The sequence below is a fragment of the Cyrtonyx montezumae genome, unplaced genomic scaffold (assembly GCF_038088225.1).
Source record: "Cyrtonyx montezumae isolate F1298 unplaced genomic scaffold, pur_monq_1.0 scaffold_10, whole genome shotgun sequence".
Taxonomy (NCBI): domain Eukaryota; kingdom Metazoa; phylum Chordata; class Aves; order Galliformes; family Odontophoridae; genus Cyrtonyx; species Cyrtonyx montezumae.
This window is the reverse complement of record NW_027071826.1, coordinates 43,996,126-44,009,718: the sequence shown is the minus strand read 5'-3', so window position 1 is coordinate 44,009,718 and position 13,593 is coordinate 43,996,126. Positions and strand designations below refer to the sequence as shown.

At 41.1% G+C, this 13,593-nt stretch overlaps 1 protein-coding gene across 8 annotated transcripts in view; it reads right to left on the bottom strand.

The window, feature by feature from the left end:
* BRSK2 (BR serine/threonine kinase 2) overlaps window positions 1-13,593 on the bottom strand; it is a 285,303-nt gene that overhangs the window by 67,151 nt on the left and 204,559 nt on the right. For all 8 annotated transcript variants that reach the window (XM_065755162.1, XM_065755156.1, XM_065755157.1 and 5 more), the window contains exons 5-7: window positions 11,933-12,049; window positions 2,683-2,716; window positions 1,268-1,336 (exon numbers count right to left, since the gene is read on the bottom strand). In XM_065755162.1, coding sequence (XP_065611234.1) covers window positions 1,268-1,336; window positions 2,683-2,716; window positions 11,933-12,049 — 220 coding nt within the window. The remainder of the gene's footprint in view (window positions 1-1,267; window positions 1,337-2,682; window positions 2,717-11,932; window positions 12,050-13,593) is intronic.

Genomic DNA, 13,593 nt, shown 5'->3' with positions numbered 1-13,593 from the left:
CAGCTTCAACATTAAAAAAAAAAAATCCAAAATTTAAAAATGTCAATGAATTATAATTGCTCAAAATAGTAAAAGTGGTTAAGGAGAATTAATGCATCTTACACAGAATATTACAAGATATTTCAATTCTAACCATTTAAAAAATTATCAGTGTAATTTTTGGAAAAAAGATACTTTATACTAAGTATTTTAAAATTATGAACAGAGTGTAACTTCAACAGAGTTTTAGCTTCACTGAACAAGTGCTTCAGTCAAAATAAAACATTTCAGTGAAGAATTAGTAAATGAGTATACTAATAAAAGCAAAAGGACAACAAAATTTAGCTTTGGACTTCTTATTTTTATAATTGTAGATCATCACTTAAACTATTACAAATATAAAATACTTAATGCGCATTAAATCTATTCTTGCCTACAACATTAATTCTGCACATAGTAATGTCATGCTTATATCAGCTTATATTTGTATTTTCCTACACTTTACCATGAGAATTGATAACAAATGCCAAACCTATTTGCTTTCAGCTGGACATCCAATTATTGTATACTTGGGAATGTTACATTATGCTGTAAATCAGAATAAATACCACAGAGAATTGAAACTTTGATCAAAAGAAGGAAAAGTTACAAGATACTAGAATACTAAGGAAAGTATTGCAAGAGAGCCAGATGGAAATGACTTTATCCTTTGTATTATTGGCTCAGTTGTGTATTCTCCAGTGAACCAAATTAAAATATAGCTCAATACCTGCATGAACCAAAATTGTCCCACTCAAATTTTTTCTTGATAAAAGACTGCAGTTAATATATGCATATACCTAATGAAATGTATGTAGACATACAGCAGAAAAAAACACCAAAACCTCTTGTCCAAACCAGCCATGTTTAATCCTGTGAAGGGCAACTTAATTGACATCTTCAGTATCTTGGAGTGGCACACCCTTTTGGATCAAAAAATTCAGTGTGCTTCAAACGGGGCTGCAGTATTACAACACAGCAAATGATATTTATGGAGGCAAGTCTTTGACACTTGTCTGTGTTGTCATGTGCAGGGCAGCTGCATTTCAAAGCAGCAGTGATATTCATGCTTTTCCTTTGGGACTGATGTAGAACTAAGAAGAAAGCATGCAGTTGAGAGATACAAAAATAGGAGAACTAAAAAAACCCATATCTGTACACGATGTCAATAGAATCACCATTAAATAAAGCAGCATTTTTGAATTTTCCCTTCTTTTTTATAAAGAATAGAGCGAAGAAGATGACTCACCACTAGCAACGCAAATAGAATGACTCCACAGCTCCAGACGTCTGCTTTCCTTCCATCATACTTTTCTCCCTGTGTGGCAACGATATAGAGATTCAGAGGTGCTCACCAGCAAATGAATTCATTATCCTCAAAGAGCAAGAGAGGGGAGAATGGGAAACTACACATTTTGATTCTGCCACCTGCTTTGCACAGTGGCCTTCCCAACTAGGAGGCCAAGACACAGCCCATTAATTGATTTTTTTTATGATGACCGGTAACTTTTTAGTACTGGTCCTGAAACAGAGATGGAGGTGCATTAAGGGCAACAAGACTGCATTTTTCTCTTCCCTAGTTCTTCAGGGAGCTTGTCACCAGTCACATTATTTGTGAACTCATAGTATTGGCTGGACAGCATCTTCTGTATGTGTCTGGCTTTACATCAGTGACATGCTACAAAAGGGTGATACGCTACCCTTGTGAGACCCCACTTGCATTCAGCTCTATAGTCTGCAACCCAAGGAGGACATAGACCTTTTTGAGCAGGTCCAGAGGAGGACACAGGATGAACAAAGGGCTGGAGCACCTCTCCTACAGAGACAGGCTGAGAGAGTTTTTCAACCTGAAGGCAAGACCTCACTGCAGCCTTTCAGTACCTAAAGGGAGTTTACAAGAAAGCTGGAGAGGAACTCTGCAGGGAGTTTTATAGAACAAGGGATAATGGTAGATTTAGCTTAGATATATGGAAGAATTATTTTTTTATTGTAAGGGTTGTGAGGCAGTGGAACAGATTACTCAGAGAAGCTGTGGATACCTCCTCCCTGGAAGTGTTCAAGGTCAGGTTGAACAGAGTTTCAGCAACCTGATCTAGTGGGAGATGTCCTTGCTCATGGCAGAGGAGTTAGAAATATATCTGATATTTAAGGTCCCTTCAAACCCAAACCATTCAAAAAATAGAAAATAATAAAAAAGAACACCTAAAAAGGGCAGGGGAGGGGGAAAGGGGGAGAACTTTGCCACTGTAATATTCAATAGTTATTTTAAGAAGACAAAAGGAATAGTAGGGAGGGAAAGCATGGTTCCTATCATTTAAAAGAAACCAATATCACTGACAGCCAACTCCAGTTCTTCTGCTGAAATTACAGCTACACCAGAGAAAGAGAGGCATAGGTGTCTCAAGTGGAAAGATCAAGTTAAATGAGGCTTTTCTGTCTGATAACTTGGCACAAACGCACTGCGAGAGCAACACAGGATTATTTCCGTCAGACGGCTGATGTGGCTTGATTCAGGGCTGGACCAAACAACCAAAGCCACAGTTATGTTTATTCTCTCCTTTCCCATGCTGTCTATTTTGGATCGACTTACTGTACAGAGGTCTACCTGCACATATGCAATTAGTAACACTTTAAAGAAAACGTACACTGATTTAATCAACTTACCCGGATAACTTCAGGGCAGGCATAATGCGGTGATCTGAAACACAAAATAGTGAGATGAGTGTATTTATGAATTTTTTGCATTTCCATTTTGCTTACCAGAATCAGGGTCTACACAGACAGCAAGTTTGCAAAAACAGCCCTTATTATTACTTCAATGAGAATATATTTCTCAGACAAAATCAGAAATGGCCTACAACTAGTATAATTCAACATTCTATGGCCCTAATATGAATTTCTTAAAGGGAATAGAAAAGCAGGCATATTTTGTGATTGTAAAAAATCCCAGCCCTTTACCACTTCACTTTCACTTGGCCATAGAAGGAAGAACTAGAAGGAAGGCACACACAGTAAGGTCTTCTAGGAAAAAAAAGCTAGTGTTCTCAACTACTCCAGTGGTCATAAAAGCTGCAAGTATACAATTTCAACATGTAATTTTTTTTTTCCATTAAAAAAACCCAACAAAACAAAACACTACACAAGAAGGATGGACAACAGTACCTTTTGAGCTAATATATTCTCTTCACATCCTTCCACTCATCTATCTCTTCCTTGATTCTTGTCTGAGAATAGTTAATTACCTCAACTTGCCAGGTAATCATTTTAATTCCTAAAGATTATAGCCACGGCTATTTATTTTTATAGCCCTCATTAAAGTAACTTGACAAGTAGAAGGGATGCAAACTGCCTGAGACCTGTGTGCAAATCTCACTATTGTTTATACTGACACCTCCCAGCAGTCCCTGAGCCTGTCTTCATTTGTGCATTTGTTTCTTGTGACAAACACAATCATGGCTGGGCAATACCTGTCTCACAAAGTAATGAGCAAAACAGAAGCACAGCGAGGTTAGCATTGTGCTAGGATGGTACTTTAATGCCCAGTGAGACAGTCCATTAATTACATTTCCATACACATTACACTTATGGTAAAATATCACCCTGAGTGCATGGCACATCTGATTTTTTATCACAGCTTTTGGCAGACGGCGATAATACACTCGGAGTACAACTAGAACTGCAGCTACCTTGAATACAAAGCTTAAGCAAGGAGAGATTAAATATAACTGATCCCCCACAAACTTCAGGAAAGGTAGGACCTGGAAGTTTAGCGTACTATCCGATAACACTTCTCCTTCAAGAGGCTATCACAGGTATTATGACAAGCTCTATGAATTCAGTACTGATCTCAGGTCTTAATCTAGGCCTGATTTTATAAACCTTGAAAAGCCTATTAAGACAAGAAATGCCTTGCCTTGGAGAGCAGGATAGAGTTGACATTTGGATGCTCTGGGATTCTGGTAAGAAAGTACTTGCGTCTAGTGGTGAGGATAGACCCACTGGGCTCTTTTGGTGGCTCTGTCTCTGGCAGCCACAGGAACTCAGATGCATTTCTAAAAGTTGCTGCTGGCCACAACTGGATGAAAAAGGTGACCAGAACCTCATCATAAGTCAGTTGCTCTAACGAAAGCAACACCAGAGCCACTTTCATACCTCTCAGAAGTTTGCAACTCCAACAAAGACAGATTTCAGAATTCTTAATCGCAGATGCTGAGGTATATAACCAGCAAATACCCATGAAAAGAAGGATGTAAGTATTGTGAAGACCACGAGATGGGCAGATACCCAGCTACGAATCTCAGCAGCAAATGCACTTAAAACATTTTACTTCCCTGATGTTGAGTGCAGGGGAATCTGTGAGGTGTCTTTCAAGACAGTAGTGAAATTATGCTAAAATCCAACACAATGGGTGGAGAAAATGTTACAATAAATCATTTCAACAAGTTGGAATGATTTGATCATTCTACAGCTGCACCGCCACTGCCCAGAGAGCACACATTTCTGGCATAGTCACTCTAAATTCTTGCCAGCACACACTATCAGGATATCTGTAGCATTATCTTGGCAAACAGCTCTAAACAGGTTCCTCTGGCCAGCCAGAAATCTGTAGAAAACTCATTTCCATGCTGCCAATCACAAAGGACCTTCAACAGCTTTAAAGAGAAAACTAAAATTTCACAAAAAATCTATTTATCTTTCTATATAGTCCTGAGTACCTCTTTGGCTCTTATCAATAATTATTCAATACTCAATATATTCCCTGCCTCTTCCTCTGGACCATCTCCTCATCTTTCAGCAACATCTCTGTGCAGCAAAAGCCACAATTTGTCCTTGATAATAAATGAGTATATGGCTCAGCAAGATCAGGAAGCAGTTGCTGCCTGAGGGTACTGCTGCAAAAAATCTCCAATGTTGGCAGTGTTTACTTCAAGGGCGATGCTGATTTTCCCGGGCTAGTCTGCCTGAGGCAGGAAGGGCTCTTTGAATGGTCATTTACAGCTGTGACTCTTGGACACAGGAATCTTAACACATCTTGCAAAGCATTTATATGGGACTCTGACCAAAGGAAATAATCCAAAGAGCAATAGTGAAATCCACTACAAGTCCAGAAAGGGGTCATGCAATGGAAGAGATGCGTCCTTAATGCATCTATCCTGAATCTCATCTGAAAAGACAAGGAGTTCTTGATCGTGACACATTGATATAGTAAAGCTTGAGCAGAAATGAGACAACCAGTGCTGTACCTTCAGTGCAGATGTGATGTGCCTCTGATTTGTGCAAGCAGTTCTGACCTCCTGTCTCAGTATATAGGTAAGAGAGAACTGCACAGTGTGCAGATAAATCTGCTGTCTGTATACGGTTTATTCAGCAACTGCTTTTCCAGAGAAGGTTGATGAGGGAGCATAGGGAGAGCTGTACTGTATGATCCTGCTCTATAATGTGACAAATCATGTATTGCACTTCCTGACAGACCCCTTTTAAAGATGCTTGGTACTCCATGCTTGGGTACTTTGGATCCATGCTTTAAAAAGGTACTACTTGGGGAAGAAGAAAATGCTTTTCTGCCATTCTGTACACCTCACAGCTGGAGGCAGTATATCTGTAGAGAAGGAGGACGAAGTCTTGTTCTCTCTTTGCTTGAAGATAGTTTTATAAAAGAGGTGCACTGAAACCCTCTTGCGTCAGACTGTTTTTGCTGTTGCTCAGATGCTAGAGCCCCTTCTTAACTTCCCCCCAAGTTAACTGCTATCACTTAGTTGGCTTTTGGAGAGAGAAGCCACCCACCAGAGCAAAAGGCTGCCTGTGCAGAACACTGTGCTGGGCAGCAAAGGCTGAGATGAAGGGGAACACGAGAGAAGCAGCAGAATAGAGAAAGGGAGTTAGTCACAAGAAGGACGCGTGTTGGAGCATCCTGTGGGGAAAGCGACAGCCACAGATCACACAGCAAAGTAATGCAGGGAGGGACTGAAGAAACAGTTTCAGCAGTGGGTAGTCAAGGCTGTAGAGAAGGCAGTAACTGCAGGTAGGGCTGTAATTAAAGTAGTAGCTGTAGTTAAGGCTGAGTGCTATTTTGCAATTACAGCTTCAGCTCTGTCATTTAGCACTATATGAGAAAACTCAGCATCTAGCCCTCAGCCATCTTACAGCTGTTTACTCCTCAAGCGCAAATAGACTTTCTGTGAATTTGCAAATCAGTTCATTAATTAATATATGAGTTCAAATTATGAAGACTTAGATCCTTTAAGAGATCTTAATTTAAAAATTGAAACAGATCCCTATATTAAAAGAGCATAAAGAATGCTAAGTGCATTACTCAAAAGCTACAAACTGCTAAAGCAAAGCCTGGATAGGTTACTCTGTGCTCTGTGGATACATGAGCATGAGGTAGTGGGTCTGCTGCTGTCCACAATGCCTCTGGTTTACTTTTGCAGAAGCTGGAAAGCCAGTGGTCAAGTGAGGGAGATATGGTGCCACAAGGACAACACCATGATGAGGCAGCTGGTTGACACGCTGGAGAATCTAGCTCTGTGCCTGCAACATAGTCCTTCTGTGAATGCAAATGAAAAGGTGCTTTAAACGGGCATTCACAGCTAATCACAAGCTGCAGGTTCCCCTGTTTTTGGCCTAGTGAATATTTGTAAACCTAAAATGCTGTGATGAAAGTACTACCTAGCATCCATAGCAAGGCTTGAATGTGGTGAGCAGAAATGACAAATGGATCCATAAAACAAAGGATGAGAATAAATCAAACATTAAATAGATGCTTATTCAAAAAACTTCACCAAAACAACAAATGAAACAAATATTCAGCAGAAAAAAACCATATAAGCTCATAATTAATGGACTTATCCTAATGCACATGCACATTTTGGTACTGAGTTAATTTTATGCCAGCAATCTAAAAAGTAGCATATCTTAAATTCTCAGCACTTAATTTTGCAGACTTACAGCCCTTTTAATGCACCTTGGGATGTATTATAGGTAAGACTCGTATTTGCACTTATTAATAAGGTTGTCTGATATTTCCCTTCATAATCCTCATTTTAAATTGCTTATGACTTATTAGCAATTTAACAACTCAGAGATTTTCTTTTCTGTTTGCCTGCTTCAGACTGGTTTCACGTTTGTGCCCACTACTGAAATCTTATTTAAATTAAATATGCTTTTCCCTTTAACAGTGAAAATTTGTAGCATCCTTAAATGCGAAGGAAAAACTCGATGATTTATTCACGTTCTCTGGAAAAAAAATATTCAAACACAACCACTGGAGAAAGGGAAGTTTGTATTTACTAATGGAAATTCTCCAGAGAATCAGATGAAAATTCAACCTGCACTGGCAACGATTTTTTTTTCCTGAAGCTGATAGTACAAGCTGTTGTGACTGAGGTTGTCACTAAGCACCAAACTTTGAAACACAGCCTCTAACCAAGTGCACAAATAACAAGAGTTAGGTTGCAGACAGAGAGCTGGGAAAACCAGGTAGGGGAAACCCGAGCTGGAATCTAGTGAGAAAGAGAAAAGAATATTTGGGACCAAATATGGAGCAAAAAAGTTGACAAGACCAGAGTGAAGTGGAGAGCAGGGAAAGAGACAGGAACAGAGTGCTAGCAGCAGAAACTCTAAGTGAGATGGGATAAAAATTATGAATTCTGGCATTTATTTCCTAATTTTAAGAGCCTAAATTTGCTACACTAACAATACCTGGATGCAGGACATTTGCATATGTCTTAGATAACACGCACACATTTGTATACACAGCTCTACAGAAGAGAAAGAATACGTGCAGCATCATGCCTTGAGATTAAATTAGAAATGATGATTGTACACTGTTGTGTACAGCAAATGAATTCTGCTCATCTGAATTATCTAATCACAGGTGTGGTGATAGACCAAATACAAGAGGTGAGTGAATTAGGAGCTAGATGATCTCTGTTAGCATTTCTAACAAACACTGTTTTGGGCGTTACAGTTTTGGGCTCAAAAAGAGATAGTAATTCTAACAAGAAACAGTTGGGTTGTTTTTCTGATGTTTACAGGTGGGTCTGCAAAATGGAGCCAGCATTTGCTAGGGAGAGCTGAGAGCAGTGGAACAGACTGTGCTGGGGTTGGAAGTTGCGATTTTCTCTTCCTTCATTATGCCACCGACATGCACAATGGCTTTCTTACTCAACAAAATTAGAGGACACGATCAACATCGTTCCTCCCACAAGTATGGATTTCTGGACTCCTCCAGGGGTTCCCAACAGAAACACTGACAGGGGAGAACTGCTGCGTATACAGTCAGTTAACTGTGGGCCTGTACTGACTGCCTCTTTGGGAGCTGCGTCTGGTGTTGGAGAAAGCAACCTATACATGTTGTCATGGTCTCAGCTCATGTATGTTTGGGATCAAGTGGTTCAGAGCCAGCACAGAGACCAGCACTGCTGTGGGGCTCTCCATCACCTAGTGGCCTGCAGCAATCTCCATCCTGAGGGACATGGTGCTGTTTCACAGTAAGTGAAATGGAGTGAGTTGCAGAGATGGCAAAAACATACTCTGTCAGCTTCCTGTAAGGAGCAATAAGGAATTAAGAAGGATCATTACAAACTCCCAAGAATTATAACTCTACAGTATCCCCTATCAATCCTTCAATGCATGAGCTCTTTTCATTCAAGAGAAAAAAAGTTGCTACTTTTCCAAGACTCCTATAGATATAATTTCAGACTACATTCAGAGCAACTTGGGCACTATAATGACCTGTTAAAATTGAGAACTGAAGCACAGAGGGGTAATGTGACTTGTCTAAGACTACCATGAATGCCTGCAGCAGAGGCAGAAATCAAGCTCAGATCATGTAGGTCCAGAGATTTAACCATAAGAAACTCATTCTTCTTGCCTGGCGATGAGGGATTGTTCAGTATCTAACATTCTGAAGCCCTGCAAGGTAGTGTGCTGGGAAGAATTGCTGTTGAAAGAGATGAGGGATTGTCTCTGCATGTCATTGCTTGGAAGAGCCAAAGAGATCAGAACTAACTGAAGCAGCATCCTATCACATCCTCCATTTCCTTCACCGTCTGCTATTTGCTCATTGAACTCTACTGCATGCAAAGGCATGCAAAGATTTGTTGGGTTACTTTGGCATTTCAGGGACTCTCTCTCCACAAGAATGTCTTATTGTGCAGTCTCTTCAGTTAGCAGAACTATTCCCACAGCTACTCTTCCCCTCAAAGGTCTAAAGATACATGTTTAAATCTCTAGCTTACTCTTCCGTATATATGTACATATGCAAGATTTGTGCAATACAGGCTTTCAGTAATGGGGATTAATTACAACCAAGGCCTGACTGCAGTCTGGCAGTGACAAACGATGTCACCAAAACAGCCAATCTATCCTTACCTCCCTCCCCTACACACACATAACTGGACTGAAACTTTATCATTTCCTCCAGGCTGCCACCAGCACTGCAGAAAACCATGCTGGTCTAAGGAGCAGCTCCCATCAGATGCTGGCTCTGAGGTGAGCAACAAAATACACGAACAGCTTTGTGAGGCCAGTCAAGGATCTGTGGTCAAACTCTGGACTATACTTAGCAGTTCAACTGTGACAGCAGAGGATTTTTGGCTACACTCTAACAGCTCTGCTGTACTGACAAAGTTCATTGCATCATGCTGCTAAACTCCATCTCATCCTCCCACTCTGACAGAAAAACCTGGTGACTCCTTGCACAGCTGTCGACGGAAATGTTACAGTTTCATCTCATTATCAACGTTCACAGCACAGAGAAAGCCATTCTGAAAATTAACTTCTGGGTACATGGAGGAACTTCTCATTAAAGTTCCATACCTCAGCCACGACTTGGTCTGTTTTGTTCCTTTTCGTGCTGGCTGAAAGTACCAACTACAAGGGGGAGGTTAAATTGCTGCCTTGAAAACCTCTGAGATTGGTTAGTGTACGCTTGTAGGGAAAGCGAGTCACAATCAGATTGCCTTTCTTTGTGAACTCTGTGCCACACTGTTATATATTCCTTCCTTCCTCCCTTCCTACGTTCCTTCCTTTTTCTCTTTACCACCCAAATCAGATAGATCACAAGACATCAGTACCAGCCATGCTGGGCTCCATGCCAGGAGAATTAATGAAGTGGTGTAATAGCTCACGTGGAGGCCTAGTGATTGTCACCGTACTTAAAATACATCTGCAAGGCAGGAGATTGTAGCATTGCTTCTGTGTTCCGTATATTACAGGCATGTCTCTTCTGTTCCATCGATTTCTTTATTGGTGTATTTTAAGGCTGCAATAGTGGGGGCTGGCTCTGCTTGAAATATGGAGACTTGAATTCCAGCATTGCTTACAGAAAGGATATCTCCCATTGAGACTGTAGGCTTGGATGGCACAGACTGCTCCTACCATGAGCAGGAAGCCTACCAGGATGGTTCCCGAGGAGTTTGAAAGATAGTTCGGGGCGATGTGAGACTGAGTTGGTTTTTGTACTTTTTGTTGTTCTACTTTTCACAGAAGGAAGGGCGAAAATTTTCTTTAAAGAGCAGAGATCCTTTGTGGCAACTGCAGTGAGGACTTTGCTTCTTAGTCCAGAGGGGAGGTTTGAAGGCAGCTGCAAGCAACAAATGTGCAGACTCACAGCTCCTTGTTTCTCATCTGTGCTGGTGAGAGGTCAAATCTTGACACAGACAAGGAAGGAATGGGTGCATCTTGATATACTTATCAACCACCATTCAATCATATCATCAGCTTCAAACAATTTTGCAATTTATTATTCAAAACTCAGAATGCAAAGCTGTGCAGCTCAGGACTGAGAGGCAGTGGATGGGCTTTAAAGGGAGCCGGTATGGCTCCGTGTCTTCTCTGAATTGCCTTGCCTCAGGGCACAGACTGCAAAGACGTGGACTGTAGCAGCCCGAGGATGGAGATAAGCTGGAGTCATGAGATTTATGCTGCCAAGGGCCAGGAGGAGTAAGTGTGCATGGGAGGAGATGCAGAAGTGCTGGTTCCTTCTGCAATTCCAGTTGCTGAGCTTGCTGTTGTAACAAATTGAGACGCAGCTAAAAGCTGGCATAGTGGTGCCAGGCTGCAGCAGCTCAATGCAGCTGCTGCCCTTGCCACAGCTCACTGCAGCAGCACACTGCACAGTCAACACAGCGCAGAGTCATGGCTTTGGGGGACCACAGTGCTTGTGGTATCCCTAGAGATGATTGTGATCAAAGGGTATTGCTCCTGAAATGCTCATCCTGTCCTCAGCCAGGCACCAGGTCTTCACTCAGCTGTTGGGCTTATTGCTGGCTCCCTTGGAAATTCCTAGAAAGCTCCTGCTGGCAATTGAATTAACGTGGAAATGTTTTTAGACTGCCCCTGCGATATTCCTCCAAGCAGTCTCCTTTGTATCTGCATTCATGCCCTGCCTGTAATTGCAAAGGACCCTCTGCTGCCTCCCTGTCAATCCTGGATGTGAGCCGAAACGAAGAAGAGTGGAGCATAAACAGGAAGAGCTGCAAGCAGGCAGCCTGAACAGAACACGCAAATTCCATTTCAGATGCCCTAGATTCCCTTTTCTCCCATCTCCTAGTATTTTAAAGCCTCTTCTTCAAACAGGTCTCTTTGCTGCTTTCATTTTCCAAATATCATACATCCAGAGAAAGCAAACACAAGCCAGCCTAGGCAGATGAATCCAAACCTGAAAGCCTTGATTTTTATATCCATATGCGACATCTACAAAGGCCTGCTTTTCACTGTAAAGCACTTTAAAAAACCACTGTATTTTAGCTATCTTACATATTACATACATTTAATAAATTTACTAACTTATTAGCAAATAATGATGCACAATGTGAGCCTGCAGATCTTCCCCAAATCCCCTCCTATTGATGTCTTTTATGTCTGGAATCTGTCACTGACTATTTGCGATATGCTCTGAGACACTCACCCACAACTGGTTTCTAACAAGCTGTCCCCAACCTGCAGTGATGCCATCCCGAAGTCTGCTATCCGAATATTGTTCTTTTCATCCAGCAGTAGGTTTTCTGGTTTTAAGTCCCTGTGGCTGTAAAGAAAGGATCAAAATGCAAGTTAAATTATCCATGACAGCTTTGCCACTCTAAGGCTTGTATTTTTTTTTAATCCAGCATAGTATCTAAGCTATTATATTTTAATTGACATCAATCTTATTCTCTTCCAGATAGGAGAAAACACACACTCAAAATTCAGTCTTTGCAGTACTCTAGACCACCTCCCAAATGCCCTCTCCTGATGAATGCAAGGTTTGAGCTTGCATTGTTCTTATAGGAAATGAATAATATCAACGCAATCGGAGGGAGAGGCTGAGGGAAACTGGTAGGAGGAAATTTTCAGTTTGAATTTAGGTCTGACACACTCCATCAAATGCCAGCTTCTTAAGGTAGGAGCGAATGCCGTCAGTACATTCCTTTAATAGTAAACAGTATTAGTGAACTCTTGGATAAAAAACAAATAAACAAGCAACAAACAAATGCTACTGCAAAAACCTCCTATTAGGAGTTGTCTACTGAGGCATATGGTTTTGAAAACGTTTTGAGCAGCTAGCTCTAATGGAGAAACTCCTTGAATCCATCACTGCTTTTAACTGAGAGTATTAGCCGCAGGAAAGAAGAGAGAGGATTCCCTTCCATCCAGCAAAGCCTGATTCTTTCACTGTTAGGCAACACGGGAGCAAGCAGGTGGCCATGACCTTCAGGATGGTAACTCCTGTTTTAAATCAAAGAAAATGTATATTGACTAATCTACTCATTTTCATTACCTGCAGGCAACACCATTATGCACACCCATCTGTTTCTTAGTACTCAAGTACTTTTGTACAACTGTTACATTTACTTGATTTTGTACCCCAAACCAAAAACCCTGTACTAAAATTGAGATGACTTTTTTGCCTTTTCATTTGCAGCTCTTGAAGAGTCACAGAGATGAGAGAAGGACTTTAGGCAGGCTGAAAAAGCACTCTTCTCTTGTCTTTACTTATAAAAAGGCAAAATGTGCATCTTTGATGTCTTGCTGATAAAAGCTGCAACTCTGAGAAAAATCTTCAAGGCAGAACAGTCAGTCAGGCGTGCTGTTAGAACACAAACCTGCTGGAAATGGCCAATTGACAACATGTGTGAATGTTTGCAACAAACAACGGCCATTTGCTACAGTGCTTCAATAAAAATCTACCTGCCCAGAAACTGAAGACTCGGCGTTAGCATAACCTAGTCCAGCAACAGCCGTAACAGAGCTCAGCCTCAGCTTTATGCCATCTCTTCATTTTTCAACACTCCTCTAGCGCTGCTCATGGACGCAAGTGTAATTACACCTCTATCCACTTGGAAAGGAGGTTGGTCTCGACCCCCTCAGAGAAACATACAGAATATGACAATGTCTTGGAAATGATCTCTGATCTGTACAGAAGTCCAGAACGATCAATTAGGGACAACTTGTAAATAATGCAGGCTAACTTAAAGCAAAAGCAGAATATGCTGTAATAGGACACTTGGGGACTGCAATAGATATTTCCAAAGGAGACTTCCATTAAAACAGCACACATTCAGAACAGATACTGACCATTTACCTTATCAC